Genomic DNA, 19527 nt, shown 5'->3' with positions numbered 1-19527 from the left:
GGATAAATATGTGCATCTGTTTTTTGACGAGACATCTACTCTTGAGATTTTTTTTATCTAACTCATCAAATGAAATTATAGGCCTATCTTCGGAAACATTTAATGATTTTAAAGTACTTTGATTGTTTGTGCCTTGATCACATACTATAATTTTTGGACACAATCCAACTTCAAATAATTTTTTAAGAACATCTTGTATTAGTTTTTTTTAAATGTTTTTGCTTACTCCAGAATGAGAAAGAAAATATACAATTGGAATTTTCCACTGAGAATAAATACCTCTGGCCATAAATACTAGAACACAGTTGGCACTTTTATTGATCCTTCCATAATGACCCAAGTCCTCAAAACCTTCAATATAATCAAATTCTTTTGAATATTTTACAAATTCTTTTATATACATCTCATCAAAACAAACAGAGCACACTTTTTCTTTATAATCAGATGACTTAAATTTTTTTTGAAGATGACTAAAAAATAATTTACTAAAACTTGGTAAAAACTTTGATTGACCAATCCAATAACAAATAGTAGATGGTCCTGGTAAATTTACTTTCTGAGAACGTAAAAATTTATATGTTGCTGGAGATTTATAATATAAATTTAAAGCTAATTGTTTTTCATTTAATGTCCACGGACGACGCTTATCTCTTAATTACATAGTCACTAATCACTATTGCCTTAGGGCTTAGAGCAGTGGCGTAATTGTGGGGGGGGGGGCCGGGGGGGGGAACTTGCCCCCCCTGGCAATTTTTACAGAGATAACGGTATAATTTTGCCCCCCCCCAGATAATCCAACTGTACAAATATTTAAATCATCATAAGTTAAGAAAAAATGTAATTTTTTATAATTTAACATACGTGTTATAAGACTAAAAAATTTTCCTTGAATTATTTCATAGAAGTTAACATTAATTTTAGGTTTCTCTTGTTATGTATTATGTCATCGCAATTTACAATAATCGCATTAGTTGGGTTAGGAATAAAAATAATATAATAATAATAATAATACCATTGCATATCTATTAAAGTGTGATAGACAGTATGAACATTATCTTGAAATCGTGATTATGACTAAAGGAACGGGAGGTTATTTTTAGATCAATAACATATTACAATAATAACAACTGATAATATAATTATTATTTTGTCCTGTTTATAGTTTATTCCTACGTACTTTACGTTAGTCATTACCACATTAAATTTTTATGTGCTAGTGTGATTTAGTGCTTTACTTAAAGTCTATTGAATATACTATTCTAATATTATATACTGACTTTACTTCCTCATTCTGCTGTAATTTGTTAATTATTATTAATTATATCAAAATATCAACAAAAAAAATGTCCAATAAACGGTAGTTGACATTGTTTAATTTTATGTCATCAAAATGTAAAAAGACTACAAACGCCCAAAGCAGTGAGTATTACTTAATGTTTAATACATTTTTCAAACAAAAGTTTTTTTGTAACACATGGCGTTCTTATACATAGTATACTATAAATTCTAGTATAATCTTAGATTGTTTATTTTTATTTTTATTATTATTATTAAATTAATTTAATAAACAGAAAAACTTGAAAATATTGCCACATGTATAAATAATTCTATAGATGAAGACTGTTAAATTGGTAAGTAATACATGTTACATATCTATTATATTAAATATTATAATAAAAGATTTTTATTATGTATTTATTATAATTTTTAAAAATGATTATTTATTATGTTTACTAAATTGTTTAAATTGCATTTCAAGGAAACCCTGAAAAACAAGAAAATTTGAAGTGTGAAATTGACTGTGATCGTGATCCGGCTAGAAATTCTAACAATGCATACAATTTACTTTGTTCTGGTCTTGGTCCATATCAGCCAACTAATTGTAATTTTTCTAAAGTTAAAGGTAGACAATTTAGAAAAGAATGGTACGTGAAATTTCCATGGCTTGAATACAGCCCTTCAAAAGATTCTGTATTTTGTTTTTATTGTCGTGCTTTACCATTTGCCAGTTGTGATAAAGCATTTATAACTAATGGTTTTAAATCTTGGAAAAAAATGAACGAATATTCTAATAATCATTCCAAAAGTGTTGCTCATAAAGAATCATTGACAAAATATGCTGGTTTCAAATCAGCTATTAAACAAGGCAATATCATATCTAAAATTGATAGTAATCATAACAAAGTAGTAAAAGAAAATAGAGAATATATAAAATGCTTATTGGAAACTATTTTATACTGTGCTTATCAAGGAATTCCAATTCGAGGTCATAGAGAAAATGAAGATTCTGAAAACATGGGCAATTTTTTAGAACTGATGAAATTACGTGCAAAAGACAATAATATTTTGGATCGTTATTTTTTAAAAAAAGAGAAATCCTTCAGATATGTAAGTGGTACACATATTAATGAATTTATTAGTTTAATGGGTGCATTTGTAACAAAAAACATAATCAAGGACATACAATTGGCTGGTATTTATAGTTTATTAATTGACGAAACTCAGGATCTTGCTAGGCACGAACAAGTATCATTCATCATACGTTATGTTGATAGTAATTTAAATCCCCATGAAGATTTCATAGGATTTTTTAGAACAGACCAAACTGATGGTGAGTCTTTGACTAATTTAATAAAGGTAGTACTCAATAGTTATAATCTTAGAATTGAAGATTTAAGAGGTCAATGTTATGATGGGGCAGCTTCCATGAGAGGATCATATAATGGTGTTCAAGCCAAAATACGAATTGAAAATCCATTAGCATTTTATGTTCATTGTCACGCTCATATTCTTAATCTTTATTTGGTTGATTTGGCAAAACAAGTATCATATGTTAGAAATACTTTTGGAACATTAAAGGCTTTACATAGTTTTATTGGTGCTTCTTCTAAAAGATATGAAATATTTGAGCAAATATGGATAAAATTAGGTGATAACATTGGACCAAAAACTTTAAAAGGATTGAGTGATACAAGATGGAGTTGCAGGATAGATGCATTAAACTCAATTCTTTCTAATTTTACTGTCATTCTCAAAACTCTAGAAGACATTTCAGAAAAAGATTCAATCAATGGATCTGATGCTTCTTCGTTGCTTTTTTCTATATCAAATTTTGAATTTGTGTTCTGTATAGTTTTTTTAAATAATGTAATGCGAGAAACTAATATTTTATCAAAATATTTACAATCCCCTAATATTAATTATGCTAGTGTAAATACAATGACACTACAGACAGTAGATATTTTAAATAAGTATAGATCAGATACAGAATTCAATATAACTTGGAACAAAGCTATGGAAATAACAAAAAAAAAACAATATTAGCTCTCCAAAACTTCCTAGAAAAAGAACTATTCCACTGAAATTGGGAGGAGGTCAAGTTAATTCTTCAAACATAATAAGTGTTCAAGATATGTATAAAATCAACATTTATAACACTGTTTTGGATATTATTATAAAAGAAATACAAGACAGATTTAAAGAAAATGATCTTAATATACTACAAGCTATGAAGGATGTTATTGTTAGTGAAAAACCTGAAAAGAATTCAATTAAATTAGTATGTGATACATATAAAATAAATTTTGATGAAACCACTATTGAGCTTTACCATGTTTAATCGAATGTTTAAGACAAAATATAATGAATTCAACATCAATAATAAAATAGCATATTTGTTATGTGGTGATATACAAATAGATTTATTAACTATATAAAAATAATAAATATTTTGACTATACCAACAAATACCAGTTCATGCGAAAGAACATTTTCATGCTTAAAACGTTTGAAAAGTTATTTAAGAACCAGCATGGCCAAGTACGTTTAAGCAGGCATCTCTACAGATTCAACGATCAGTACCAATTGATTTTGATCAAATTATTGATAATTGTTTCAAAAGGAGAAGGGGGTAATAGAAAACTAGCATTGAAATAATTTTTTTTTTTTTATTTACTTTATAAGTTTTATTTAATAAATAATATGATTCAATAAGTTGTTATTTATTATTAATTATTAAGTAAATATGAAATATAAGTAAATAATATTAATACTAGTTACTTTTTTTAAGCTACATGTAGCACCTTTTATTAATGAACTCTTATTGGTATTATTTAACAATATTGGTACCAAGTACCTGCTACCTACAATTTATGTTTATCTAAACCATAAAATGAATTAAAATATGACTTATGTAATTCAAACAATTAAGTATACTGTACAAAATACATATAATAAAAATATATTTTAACTGGGGAGAGGGAGGGGTATCAGGGTTTTGATAATGATAAATATATTATATTGCCCCTCATAGATTTTTTTCCCCGTTACGCCACTGGCTTAGAGTTTATAGAAGAAAAATTATGCAAATTTATTACATTTTTAAAATTATAACGAGTACTAAGATTATTTATTTTTTTTTAATTTTGAAATATGAACTATTTTATTATGAATTATTTTGTTTTTTTGTTGTAATTTTTGCTTTAAATTCAATTTTCTAGGAGTATCTATTTCAATTGAATCAAGTTTTCTTCTTAAATTGGGGCTAGACATGTGTATTATATTTGTTATTTTAGCTTTTTGTGTAGAAGAAAGTAAAAAAAAGGGGACTTGGGAAAACTAACTCTACCATATTTGATTTTGAATGTGTATATGTTTTAGTTGGAGTTGATATTTAAATAAATTCTTGTTCAGGCTTATGATTTCCATTTAAGTTTAAAGATGTACATAGCTGTTGCTCAGATTTATTATTATAATAATAGGGAATATCAGTGTTAGTTAAACGGTTTTTATTAGAAAAATTTGTAAAACTTTCAGGTGGGAAACGCTCTTGACAAATGCACCTATTATGCAGTTTTTCGGGTTCAATCGAAAATAGAATTGTGTTTCCTGTGAAGATCAATCAAATATTATTTACCTAAATTTATTATCCAAACTTCCCTTCTCTCGTCGTTTGGAAAACGATAAAGTCGTAAATTAGGAAACAAATTCCTCGACTTGCCACAATTCACATACTGACATTTATTGTCAGACAGATAATTTTATACTCAAAACAATAAAAATTATTATTTGTATTAAAGACTGATCACATAGATCACAGTAAGAGTTGGTAACCCAAAAATTGTCTCTCACAAACAAGAAACGACTAAACAGTAAACACTAAACAGCAGTCAATTGGATATTTAATGATATCGGTCATCGGATATGCTATAACGAATTATGAAATAATATATTCTATTTTTAGAACGACAACTATTGTACCCTCGCTCTTCCTCACCATACTATGGTAGTGGTACCACCACCTAGAATCTGGACACCCTCCTCTTTGCTTACCTACCTATGAGAGGGTACACCACCTTTGCATCATTTCTACACTAGCGCTTACTTACCGGTTGCATCATAAACTAACCACTACACTAGCGCTTTTAGCGGTTGCATGATTTTCTGCACTAGCGCTCCATAGTGGCTGCATCATATGAATGGTCACCAAATTTTAACATTACATTCAACATTGCCTATCTGTCTATTCTATAATCAATGGTATTAGATACCTACTAGATAGTATTACAGCCGCAGTAGATAGAACTTCGGACTAAGATATTCTGTAATATATAAATAAAGCATAAATAAGCTTAATGGGGCTTACTAGTGTAAGACTTTATTGTAAATATAATAACTATTATGGATAATATTTTTGTCAGTTTTTTCACGGTACGCATCGAATAGACATTGCCATTATATCGTCATATTATTTTTGTATGTTAAAATATTCGTAAAACATTGTGTTAATTTTCTTTATTAATAAAATTCATTATGGATGAACTTGAAATGAAAAACAAATTTAACAACATTATATCTGATATAATTAAAAAAAAAAACGTAGTGATAATAACTCCTTTCTAAGCATTGATGAGTACAATATTCGTATTGAACAATTAAAACATTCAACATTTGTGTTGAAAACGCCAGGAGAAAAAAAGTCTATGAAAAATTACCAAATGGTACGTAAATATGATATTTTAACAATAAATAATAAAAAGCGTCTTATTAAACCTGTAAATGACGATACTATACTGTATTACGTTACAATTGACGAGTTGTTCAATATTTTGCATTCGACTCATTCTACTATTGGCCATGGCGTAAGATGTAAAATGAATTCTGAATTAAAATCAAAATATTACAATATTACGAACGAAACTATTATGGCATATTTAAATTTATGCACACATTGTCAAAAAAAGTCATCGAATCCTAAAAGAGGCCTAGGTTTTCTTAAACACAAGTATACGAGATCTCAACTTGTGTCATGCAAAGAAATTTTGCTTGATCTCAAAACCCTGCTTGAATCATCTTAAGATAAAGAGAAAACACTTCCGAGAAGCAGCAGGATGTAGTAGTCTATGGGCACACAAGGCTATAAAAGATGTCACTGTAAAATGAAGTCAGGGCCGTCCCGAAGGGGGGTTTTAGGGGGTGTCCCACCCCCCCAAGTGTACAATATGTACATTTGAGTTGGCATATTGATACATTAAGTATTTGAGTTGGAATTCGACAAATTAAAATTTTTTGTATACAATTTATAAATAATTTTGTAAATACTACATAGTACAAAATAAATATGATGTCATAATAATTTATTAATATATCGTAGTTTATAATAATTATGAAGGTATATAAGTTAATTTTCCGATTACCAACTGGAACTGTCCAAGGTCCAACACAAATAATATAACACAATTTAAGTATCTCTTGACTCTTTATGTGACAATGTTAAATGTATTATACATAATATAAGATATAAGTATATAATATTATAACATTATACAAATTTGTCTATGCATTTGTAGAATAATAATGAAGTGTTTTTAATAATACCATAATAAAAACTGATAAGGAACTGTTGTGCGCTGTCGACGAATGTAATTTCTATTTATAGAAGTAGGTATAAGTAATTTGAACAGAATATGATGTTGACTTATCTAAAATATAAAAATATAGACATCGAATGATCGATAAGATTCTAAAATTGTTTCATTTATATTATATAGTTAGTATTGAGTATTGACAATATTTAATTAATAATTTTATTGAGTATTTGGTTATTTTGTAATTTGTGATTTGTATCGTTAATCGTCATTCATTCCCGTTGGTCGTTTAGCCATCTGCGGTCGCTATTTTAGTTGTACGCGTCTCAAATTGAAAAGTTGTGTTGACAACACGTTAATATTTAAATTGAGTATTTTTTAACGGCTATACATTAACAATAATTAAAATTGTATTAAACAATTTAAAAAAATGAGCGATAACGGAAGTGTAAAACGTAAAAGAAATCGATTTAAGGTCGTGTGTTCAAAATGTGGCAGTATATTTAATAACGATTTTAAAAAACAACATGAAGAAAAAGTACATAATGGAAAATCAGTTAATATTAGGCTTGTTGGTGCTCCCGATAATCCTTTTCAAAGTGCAGCTAAGACTTCAAAAATCATAGAAAAGCGAAATTTGGTAAGTACCTATAATAAATTATAATTTTTATTAAGTTCAACAATAGTTGTTATTAAAATATGATTAAATGTTAGAAGCTATAACTATTACTAAATTATTATGTATTTATGTCTATAAATTTTAATCATGTTATTATGTTACTATTTCTTTATTAAATAAACATTATTTCTATTAAGGACAAAAAAAAGTATTTGCTTGAATATAAAAAGTTAAAGCGTGTTCATTAGTAGTTGTTTATTATGTTACCTATACACTTTTATGGCACAGTTTTAGTAATACAATTATACATTCTTATTTTAGAAAAATAATATTTCAAATTTAAATGTAAATAATGAGAAAAATAATATTGTTTGTGAAAAACTATTGGAAGATGAGTTTGCTCAAAATGATCAAAATATTCATGTTGCTCCTAATTCTGAGGTATCGTTGTGTATAATTTTCTTTATAAATTATTTTAAATAACTAATTTGCTGCAATATGATTTTAGATCCATGTAACTTCTGTATCTCAATCATTTCCAGCGGAGACCGATGATTTTAAAAATGATGAAGTAAATTGGTTATCGTGTGCTGGTAAATTAGAAATTATTGTTGCAGACTTAAGTGAGTGTGGTACCATTTTATCTAAATTAAAATCAGAATCATTACCCAATCCAGTTATATTCTTATTGGAAAGCATTCAAATTATCAGAAGAATAAAATCAAATTCTAAAGAATTCTTAAGAAATGCTAATATTTTGTCTGAACAATTTTCAAAAGCATCTGAAACTGAAAGTTCAAAACAAGTAAATGTTATTGATAATATTATAAGTCATGATCCAGGTAGTCGTGGTTCTGTTGCTTCAACATCTCAACGTCAATATCTTATTGCTTTAGGACCTCATCAGCCAAAATTAACTAAGTACCCAATTAATACTGAAATAAACAACATTAAACAGCATAGTTTTAATCCCAAGTGGTATAATGAATATCCATTATTAGAATACAGTATTGTGACTGATTCTGTATATTGCTTTGTATGCTCTTTATTTTCAAATGGTCCAGGAAGAACTTATGAAGATTCAGCATGGGTGAAACATGGTGTTCGTCAGTGGCACAAGATGAAAAGCTGTGGGGTTAAAAAGTTGGGTAAACTTCAACAACATTTTAATTGTATTTCTCATAAATCAGCGTTAGATGATTATTATCAGTTTATGACTACTGAAAATTGCATTGATATAATATTAAACAAATCAAATAGAAGAGAAGCAATTAAGTTGGAACAAGAAAAAGATTTTAACAAACAAATTATAATTATATTATTTGATATTGCTCGAACATTATCACGACAAGGATTAGCATTTCGTGGTGATGGTGATGAAAGTGGAGGAAATTTTATGCAATTGGTTAAACTTCTGTCTAGGCATAATCCATTAATGAAACGCTGGATTGAAGAGTCTTCATCATGGTCATATAAAGTTACTTATTTAGGTCCAACATCTCAAAACGAATTTATTGAATTACTAGCTAAAGAAACACGTAACATAATTGCAAAAGAGATAAAAGAAGCAAACATTTATTCAGTGTCTGCTGATACAACACCTGATTTATCACATCAAGACCGTTTATCAGTATGCGTGCGTTATGTAAATAGTCAAGGTAAAGCTGTTGAGCGACTTTTGGAGATGGAAAAAGGAACAGATAAAACTGGTTTGGGTACGGCATCACAAATAATCAACATTTTAGAAAATAATTTATTAAATCCTGGATTAATATCCTATGGAAAATACAATGGGGCCCATGTTAAACTTTCGGAACTAGTTGGCCACAAAATTACATTTATACCATGCCAAGCTCATAGGTTGAATACGTTTCTAGAACATAGTTGTGATGCTAGTAGTATAATTGGAAATACTATTGATACTTTGGAAAGTCTTTATGTCTTTTTTTCTTCAAGTAATAAAAGATATGGCTTACTTCATGAGAAAATTTCTAAAATTGAAAATTCATTACAATTAAGAAACTTGTCAAAAACTCGATGGACTGCTCGTGCTGAAAGCGTTAAGGCTGTATGGAATTAATTAGAAGCTGTGATTGAAAGCCTTGATGAAATTCATTCATTAAACAAAAGTTTTGATAAAGCAACAAGATCTAAAGCACTTGGTATTCGAAAACAAATACTCTCTTTTGATTTTATTGTTTCTTTATCATTTATGAAAAATATTATGTATAAATTGAAGTTTCTTACCGAAACTCTCGAAGCAAAAAATTTATGTATAATTGATGCAATAACTGTGATTGATAGCACAATGAAAATGTTGACAGAAATCAACTCTAATGATCACACAATGAACAATTTCATTGATAGTGCTAAAGAGTTTGCCAACTTACTTGGAACGGACCCAGAAGCTGATTTTAAAAACCACCATCGTAAAAGATTAGCTCCTAAACGATATGATTCTAATGCCACAACTCAAGTTGAATTCACAATGCATTTATTTTATAGAAAAGAATTTAAAATGGTTCTCGATACTCTGTTGAAACTAACAAATGACAATTTAAAATCATGTATTTCTTCTATTCAACCATTATTTACTTTATTTTCTCAGCCATTTAATAAAAGCAATATTTCCTTAGATAATGTAAAGAAATCTATTTCTTTATTCCCACCAAGCAGTGTAGGTGCAAGTCTTTTAGATTATGATTTAGTACAAACAGAACTAGAAATATTATTTAGTATGTTACAAGAAGATAAAACATCATTTAATTCTTTAATGGAAAAAGCAGAAGAAGTAAAGCATATTTTACCATGTGCCAATCAAATTTGTCGTTTGGCATTGACTTCTCCTGTAACAGTTGCATCAAACGAAAGATCTTTTAGTAAACTAAAATTGATTAAAACACATCTTAGGTCAACAATTGCTGATGAGAGATTAAATTCTTTGGTTGTATTGGGAGTAGAAAAAGACATTGTTGATCAATTAGACATAAATAAAATAGCTCATCAGTGGTCAATTTTAAAAAACCGACGTATACAAATTTAGTGTTAAGTCTATTATAAATATAATAAATAAATATGTATTGTAAGATTTTTTTGTTTGTATAAAAATATTATTTGAATATTATATTATGTTAACAAATTATGATAGTTTTGTAAATATACAAAAGTATTATGCATTTTGTTATTGAAAATATTTCATTGTAGTATACTTGTGAAATTGTGAAGATATGATCAATATATATATATAAGAGATAATAAATAAAATATAAAAGAATTTGTAATATTGTGTAAAATATGTTTACTGACTACTATAATTACAGGTAGGTATGTAACCTGTAGGTAGCAGATAGTTGTCGAGCGAAGCGAGAAAATTTTTATTGAGTTGGCACATTAATGCATCTCACCCCCCCCCCCCCTTATTATTTTGTTCGGGACGGCCCTGAATGAAGTGCAAAACCAATAAATACACCTGTCGAGTGGTTGGGAAATTATGTAATTCTAAATGTCATAGTTCATTATCATATGAAAATAAATAATAATAATATAACAGTTTAAATACAAATAACATGATTAACTAATATTGTTTGAAATTAACGTAAATCCTTAGTAATTAACGTTATAAACCTTGTAAAATATTCAATAATATCTAATAACATTAATTGCTAGTTAATAACATTAATATAAATTTAACATCCTTTACTGTAACATATATATTAGGGTGGTCCTTATTTATAAGAAAAAAAAAAATATTAATATTTTTAATATCTTACCCGCCAACTTTGTTCATTACTGTGAGTAAGTAATTTATGTTAAATATGGTCATGATTACTCAACCCCTTCATGTGCCACAAAAGGATTGAAAAATTTCGAAATAGGGTTGATACGTCAATTTTTAAGTTTAATTTAAAAATATCGCTTAAAAATAAAATAAAACATTTAATCATTATATAAGTTTAAATTGCAAAATTGCATTGGAATAAGAATAACCATTTTACTTCAATAGTATAATTTATATTATACTATTTAGATAAATTGTAATCAGTTTTTAGGTATAAAAGATATTACGTAATTTGAGGCCATGCGTCGAATCGTCGTTGTTATCTTTAAATTACTAACGATTATGTGTTAAATTCTCTATGTGAAAATACTATTTTTATATACTGATACTGAAATGTGCTATACTAGCACTATGTGTTTTATTTATTGAGCCGCACTCATGAAGAGATGACCAAATATTATTGTAAGTACAATACGTTTTAAGTATATTCATTTTTTCACTATTTTATTATTTTATTGGGTTTTTATTAATTATAATTAATTTTTAAATTTAATATACGTTTTGAAACATTATGACGACTCGACAAAACACTGATATATGGTTAATTGGGCAGCCTTTAGAACGAATTACTGGTAGTAAGCTTCCTTCAAATGGAGATATTCTGCGTAGACTGTTGTTTTTAATACGGAATGAAAAAAAAAACAGTTAAAGAGTCTTCATCCGTTATAACTCAAGAATTATTATATTTTTGGAAATGTGCGAGGATACCTACCATGAATGACTATAATATTACTCCTAAAATAGAAAAAGAATATATGAACTGGCGTGCTTTACAAAAAGGTAAATCGCGTAGATCCGAACCACAAATAAAAAAAAGAAGAAGTATTTAAAGACAGATTAACAGATTTATTTGATATTGCTCATTTAAATGCTCTACAAATTATTAAAATTGACGAAGACAAAAAATTCTTATTAGCACAACGCGAGAAAGGTAGAAAAGGGTGTATGATTGGAATAGATAGAAAACTGGAAAAACAAGAAATGCGGAAAAATCAACGTGAAATCACGTTTCAAAATTATAAAAACAGATGTAAAAAAACACAACAACTATCAGTACCTGATACTGTTGATTTATTTTCTTCTGAAAGTTGTAGTGAAGAAGACATTGAATTTACATTAGAAACTACAAATAATTCGAATAAACGAAAAAGGGGAAGACAAAATATTATGAATTCTGAAATTGTAACGGCATTAGATCGTACAAAAGTTAGTGATCGAAATGCAGTTCATATTCTTATTGCTACAGCTCAAAGTCTTGGCTGTAATGCAAACAACATCGCTATAAATCGCTCAACTATTCGAAGAAATAGAGTTTTTTTAAGACAAAAAGTTTCCGATGACATAAAAGTATCTTTTAAACCGGATTGTCCTCTAACTGTGCACTGGGATGGCAAAATATTACCCGATATTACTGGGAAAGATAATGTTGATCGTCTTCCTATTCTAGTATCCGGAGACGGTGTAAGTAAGCTTCTCAGTGTTCCAAAGCTTGATTTTGGAACTGGAGAGGCGATATCAAATGCTGTTATAGAGTCATTATTTGATTGGAGCATAACAGATCGCGTCCAATCACTATCATTTGATACAACAGCCAGCAATACAGGACACATAAATGGAGCATGTAAGTTAATTGAAGAAAAAATTGGTAGAAAATTATTATACCTCGCATGTCGACATCATATATTAGAAATAGTTTTAGGAGCTATTTTTACTGTGTGTTATAACAGTCCATCAACTGGGCCAAACATTCAGATATTTTTAACATTTCAACAGCAGTGGAAAAATATTGATAAGAATAAATTTCAAGTCTTAGAAGAAAGAATAAGTAATCGAGACGAAGTCATAATATTTTGCAAAGAACAATTAATTTCATTTCATTCGCGTGACGATTACAGGGAGCTGTTAGAACTCATAATTATCTATCTTGGGGGTGTTCCTACAAGAGGTATAATATTTATTCAGCCTGGAGCAGTTCATCGGGCACGGTGGATGGCACGCGCTATTTACGCCATTAAAATTTGTATATTTAAAAATCAATTCAAAACGTCTAAAAATACAATAAATTATATGAAAAGATTTTCGTTATTTATTGTTCAAATTTATGTATTTTATTGGTTTAAAGCTCCCTGTGCTGTATCAGCTCCTGTAAACGATTTAAATTTACTAAAAGAACTATCAATGTACCCAGATAAAGCTGTATCAAAAGCAGGAATTACAGCCTTTTTACGTCATCAGTGGTATTTATCAGACTTGCTGGTATCTTTTTCATTTTTTGATCAAAATGTTTCATATCAAATTAAAAAAAAAATGGTCACGGCATTAAGTAATAAAAACTCAGAAGATTATAAAAATAGAATTAAAATTGATACTGTTGATTTAAATTGTACCCAAAAAACTGTTGCTGATTTTGTTAATCATAAATCAATTAATTTTTTTAATATATTGAAGATACCAACTGAATTCCTTAAGTTTGATCCTGAAGAATGGGAAAATATGCCAGATTATCAATTAGGATTAAGTGTGGTTAGACATATGCAAGTTGTCAATGATTTTGCTGAAAGAGGAGTGGCTCTAATTCAAAATTATAATTCGATTCTTACAAAAGACGAAAATCAAAAACAATTCCTTTTACAAGTCGTCGAAAGTCATAGAAAGAGATTCCCTGATGCTCGAAAATCAACTATCATATCAGACAAAATTTATTCGAAATAATTTGATTATATCTACTCCATTCAAAATCTGTACGTAATTTTATTATAATTAAAATCAAAAAAATGTATAATAAATAGTCAATATTAATAAATTTATTTAATTAGGTATCAATAAACTACGCTATTTACAATTTTTATATGAAAGATGAATGTTTATTATTTTTATACTTAAATTACAACTATTTTTCCGTGTATTTTAGCTCTATAAATTGTAAAACAAAATGTTATAACAAAACTGTGAATCCAGTGTAATTTTTACTAATATACTTTATTTTAAAAATTTCAATACTTAAGATATTTGGTTGTATCATCAATAATTTTTATAATAAAAATTTTAAATATATAATTAACTGTATAAAAACCAAATTTATGAAATCAATTAAATATTTAGTATTTTATAAATTTTCATAGAAAATAATAGATTTATAAGAAATTGTATAAATGTATTTTTTATTGATAATATAAGAATTAAGTATCTATAATTTACCTTTAATACATTTATGGATAAGTGTAATATTTTTTAAATTAAACTTAAAAATTGACATATTAACCTTATTTTGGAATTTTTCAACCCCTTTGTGACACGTGAAGGGGTTGAGTAATCATGACCAAATTTAACAACAATTACTTTCATATAGTAATAAACAAAATGGAAAGGTAAGAAATCAAAAATTTGCAAGTTCAAAAATAAGGACCACCCTAATATATATATATATATATATATATATATATATATGTTACGGTGAATGATGTAAACGTAGTAAAAGACGTCATTCCTCGGTAAATGACATCATTTACCTAAAAATTGGTAAACGTTGTAAATGCAGACATTCCCCGGTTATTGTAGTCAATCACCAGTTTAATTGGAAAATGATGTTTAATACTTTTATGTCGGTGTGAACGATCAGTGATAAGCGTATAGGTACCGAATAAGCTTCGTTAGTTAAAAATATCATGACGGAAGTATATAGATAAACGAAAATCCCAACTAGCAATAACGTCGATTCTTTTAGTTTATTAGTTAGTATCGACAGGCATATTATAGCGAGTTGTGTTTGTTACAAATGTGTGTTAATATTATTTGTAAAAATGTGTGTACTATATAGTTGTGGTACTAAAAAATGTGCTTGAAATGCAGCGGAAATGTTGTGCAGTTTAAAATGTCATGGTAACCAAAATTGTACAAATAAATAATTTGTAATATGCATGTATTTTAATATTTTTAATTAACCTATTATCTCCTTCAAATAAATGCCTAAAATAAAAAATGAAACATCCACCAACACTAAGTCATTATTATAAATAGTACCTATAGTAAAAAAAATCAGTGTATTATTTGAGATTTATCATCATTTACCACTAGTTTTGGTAAATGATATCAATGACCGGTGAAAGATGTACATTTGAATTTAAAATCTGATTTTTTACATCATTTACCTACAAAATCGAATCATTTTGGTAAAAGACGTCATTCACCGGAGAATGACGACATTCACCAATATTTATCTTTCACCGTAACATATAATATATAACATATGGTCTTATACTATCATCTTATATCGAATAAATTCACGAAAAAATATTGTAATAAATATTTTGTAATATTATACTTACTACTTAGTAAAATTATATGTTTAAGTATTACACATACCATGCTTCCTATACAATCTCTCCAAATACGACACACGCTTTATCGTAACCAAGTTCGATTACGATAAAGCAGGCCCTATTTTTATGTGCACTACAATACACTACAACATTTTTATCGTATAACAGTATGTATTGACGCTGTTCAAAAATACCTATATAATACCTATAATCTATATACTTCAAACTTATTTTATTATTTCTTAATAATTACTTTATCTGATTATCTAATCGTTATTAGAACTATTTAAAAATAAAATAAAATTCTACTATAAAAAAAAATCTATAATTTTAATCGTATTATAGCAGACAACTAAATAATAATTATCACATACTCGAGATATTCATCCAGACGACGTACAATATTATTAAATTATTATTAGTAAACTGATAGGGTAAATTAAGCACTTATTTGTCATTTATTTTATTATTTCGATTATTTTTATTGTTTATTTTTAAATGATAATTTCGTTAAACACGAATCATGCATAAACTCAAAATTTGACTTATCTAACCTGGTCAGTTTTGTAAATATAAAAAAAAACATTTTTGAATAAAATATCAAATAAGTAACACTTATACATTTAATGAAACAAATTACAGTTGCATAATACAAATAATACAATTTACATGTAACGCATTAAAGTGAAACAATAAATAACTTATGTAAAAATAATAAAACATATAAAACAACTTACAATACCGTGAAGCTCAGAAACTGGCTAGTTTCTACTTATTTTACTTAGATTATATAATAATAATTTAGAATAAAGGAATACAATGATATTTTTTTATGCCAGTGAAATATGATACAACAACAGATACTCTTTTGCTGACAAAACTCCAGTTAATAATAATATAATGATAGAACAATTATGTTATATTATATATTTTCTTCTAAGAACGCAACACTTTTGTGCATCCTAGGTCCTCGACAATACTATGTAAAAAGCAATAAAACATAATTAAACAAAGCAAGGTGTTACACTTCATATTTAATAAATTTATAACCAAAAACTCAAGTACATAATGATATAATAATTCGGCATAAATAAAGTTAAGCTACCAAGCTAATTTGCTAAACTACATTCGTTCCAATAATTTATAACTCACCAAACTCCGAGCATTTTTTAGTTACTAAAAAAAAATAAAAAAATAAAAAAAAAATGAAACAAAAACATTGATTATATTACACTATATAATAGCATAGATTAAATATAAATAAATAAATATAATAAATATACTAAATATACTTAATATATTTTAATCTATGTTAATAGTAAGTGAAGCTCAATCGGGTGGTCAAATGAAGCATACTCGTAGGTTGCGTACTGATTACTAGAGCGCAGCACATATATGTTCACCTGTGACACGTTAATCATTTGACAAGCGTGTTCTGTGTGCATACTGTATTTATATAAAGAGCGAATTTGAGTACATTAGTCAAACTATTGAAATATAAAAGATTAGAAAAAACATTTTCGGTTAAATTCTATCAACATATATTTCAATAAAATATTTGAATATTTAAAAATTTTAAAACATAAATAAAATAAAAACATTATTCAAAGGGAATAATAAAATAATGACTGCGTCGACCTCGGTAGATTAGATTGAGCATTTTTTTAAAGCTCAAATTTAATTCCGTTACCTCGTCGTCACTCAGCTAAATTGATTGGGCAAATAAACTCGTAACACTCCGACATCATTGTGCTCTACCAGCGTACAGTGTACCGTTTTTCCCGTAATGGAAGTTCCAATTCTCCATCTTCATTATCGGTTAAAGTCTGTGCACAACCAAATATCCGACCGATAAAAATTTGACATTTGATCGAGCCGATTAATTTTTTTTTCAACGCGTCCGTGTTATTCTGTAAATTGATTAAATATGCAAAATACGGAGATGGTTACAAGTTTCACGTATTAATATATTCATATCACTTGTATATAATATATTATCACATACAAATTTATTCGAAAAAAATATAGCATTCGCTGAAAGTACTTTGACGTAGATCCAAATCATCTAATGATTTTGATTTCAACAATAGATGGAACAAAAAACATTATATACTCAGAGGTTTTTACAAAATTCATTATAGACAACAGATTAATTAGCATTTCTTTCGTAACAAAATTATATTCATCATTTATACCGCCAGAAATATGTTAATACATTTGTATTAACCGGTTTTTTATATTTACTTGCCGATCACATTAAACGATAAAATTTGAATAAAAATTTCTATTCATCATCGTCTGAAGGCAAAATAAACAACTAATAGTGTACGGTCATAATATCGCAACTATCGAATTTACAGTACATAAATATAAATATATAAATTATAAATATTGTAAATAATAATGGTTATTGTACATTAATTTTGCATACCGTTCTTAATTCAATTATCGCACAGAAAAAAAACTGACATTGTTGATTTACCAAGTGAAAGTATAAAATAGGCCACATTTGTACTAAGATGAATTAATCAAATGACCATTCAACAATTTAATCAAAATAATTAAACAACAAATGAAAAATAAAAAATCACAATAGTATTTTAAAATATATTATTTTTCTTTCGTTAAATATAAGATGGTATATAAGTAGATATTACCAATGAAATAAAAATTGAATATTTAATAAGTTACCACCCAGAGCAACAAGACCTCATTCTTTGCCACTCTCATTTGCAAGTCATTTTTGGTTACTTAGCTTTTAATAATTTTATGAGCCTCTTATAGTGCTATATAATATATTACATACATAAATTATTTGTACTCCAGGAGTGTCCATGGTGAGAGGGGGGTGGGTGTGTGTATATAATATGCATTAATGCCCCTTGCTATTTCAGGTGGAAGTGGTGGCACCTATTATACCACAGGTTTATTGAATATAGAATTAGTCATTAGATACATATTAATATTTATTTACACTTCTTGAGGCTTGTGTGCAACTAATTACTTGAGAACCCTTCAACTATCACGAAAATTAAATTCTTATCGTTTATAACAATTCGAATAAAATCTATTGTTCAAACTACCGCCTTTTGACGGTCGAACGGGTCCGCGTGAGCGCGCACCGAACAAAAAGAAAATTCTAAGCTTTTACCCCCTTCACCGCGTTGTGCAATCGGCTAATTCGGTCTGATCCATCTTCCATTCGTGCGTGTATCGCGCATTCGCGCGTCGTAAGCGACACCAGTCACCGGTGAAAACCTCGTGGATTTTGTAGTGTTTTTTTATTTTGGTACTTTATACGTTAGTCGCACCGTTGTTGCTGTGGCATTGTGCTTCTAAGTTCTATTTGCTGCGTCTAATTTTTTAAGACAAACCGCCGTAATTTTTTTAATACGCGATAATAATATAATTATAATTTTATTTAGAAGTGCCATCCGGTCGATATTCGACAGAAATGTATATTTGTAAATGTATTGACGACGTCTTTGTTAGATACACGCATACGGCGCATTTCTACCACCGCCACTCGCCGCCGTCAAAAAAATACAGTAGATCTTAAAGTAGTTAATTGCCACATTGTCAACAAAGTTTCTCAGAACACCGATTTGTACGTTTAATGTCAAACTATATCTGATATCGACCGAATATTTTTTCGGACAACGTTCACCAAATTAGTGAAATAAAATTATCAGAAAAAAAATTCATGCAGTAAGTAATTTTATTATAATTTTATTATATAGTAAAGTTATAGTTAAACATTTTTTTTTTTTATAAACTTGAAATGGTTGACAATAAAACATAATTAAATATCATCTACAATTATCATGTTTAAATGGACGGTGCCCGGGCAAAAGGGAATAAGTCCATTTTTACCATTTTTTTTTT

General features: G+C 27.9%; 2 protein-coding genes across 2 annotated transcripts; both read left to right on the top strand.

Moving 5' to 3' along the window:
- Positions 1-1070: 1070 nt before the first annotated feature.
- Positions 1071-4876, top strand: LOC112594277 (zinc finger MYM-type protein 1-like). The gene is made up of 3 exons (XM_025338980.1): positions 1071-1089; positions 1760-3089; positions 4816-4876. Exons 1-3 carry the CDS (start codon positions 1071-1073, stop codon positions 4874-4876), a joined length of 1410 nt encoding a protein of 469 aa, XP_025194765.1.
- Positions 4877-9793: 4917 nt separating this feature from the next.
- On the top strand, positions 9794-10528 carry LOC112594276. The gene has a single exon (XM_025338979.1). The coding sequence runs from the start codon at positions 9794-9796 to the stop codon at positions 10526-10528; it is 735 nt and encodes a 244-aa protein (XP_025194764.1).
- The last annotated feature ends 8999 nt before the right edge of the window (positions 10529-19527 follow it).

The sequence above is a fragment of the Melanaphis sacchari genome, unplaced genomic scaffold (genome assembly GCF_002803265.2).
Source record: "Melanaphis sacchari strain LSU unplaced genomic scaffold, SCAv2.0 Contig226_pilon_pilon, whole genome shotgun sequence".
NCBI lineage: Eukaryota > Metazoa > Arthropoda > Insecta > Hemiptera > Aphididae > Melanaphis > Melanaphis sacchari.
The sequence above is the reverse complement of the archived record's forward strand: the minus strand, read 5'-3'. Positions and strand labels throughout refer to the sequence as shown.

Bases quoted from the DNA above. Each gene is read 5' to 3' on its own strand.
- LOC112594276 (XM_025338979.1), top strand. From the start codon at position 9,794: ATGAAAATGTTGACAGAAATCAACTCTAATGATCACACAATGAACAAT.
- LOC112594277 (XM_025338980.1), top strand. The intron at 3,090-4,815 runs GTTGCTTTTTTC...TAAAACTTTCAG, and splicing joins AATGGATCTGATGCTTCTTC to GTGGGAAACGCTCTTGACAA.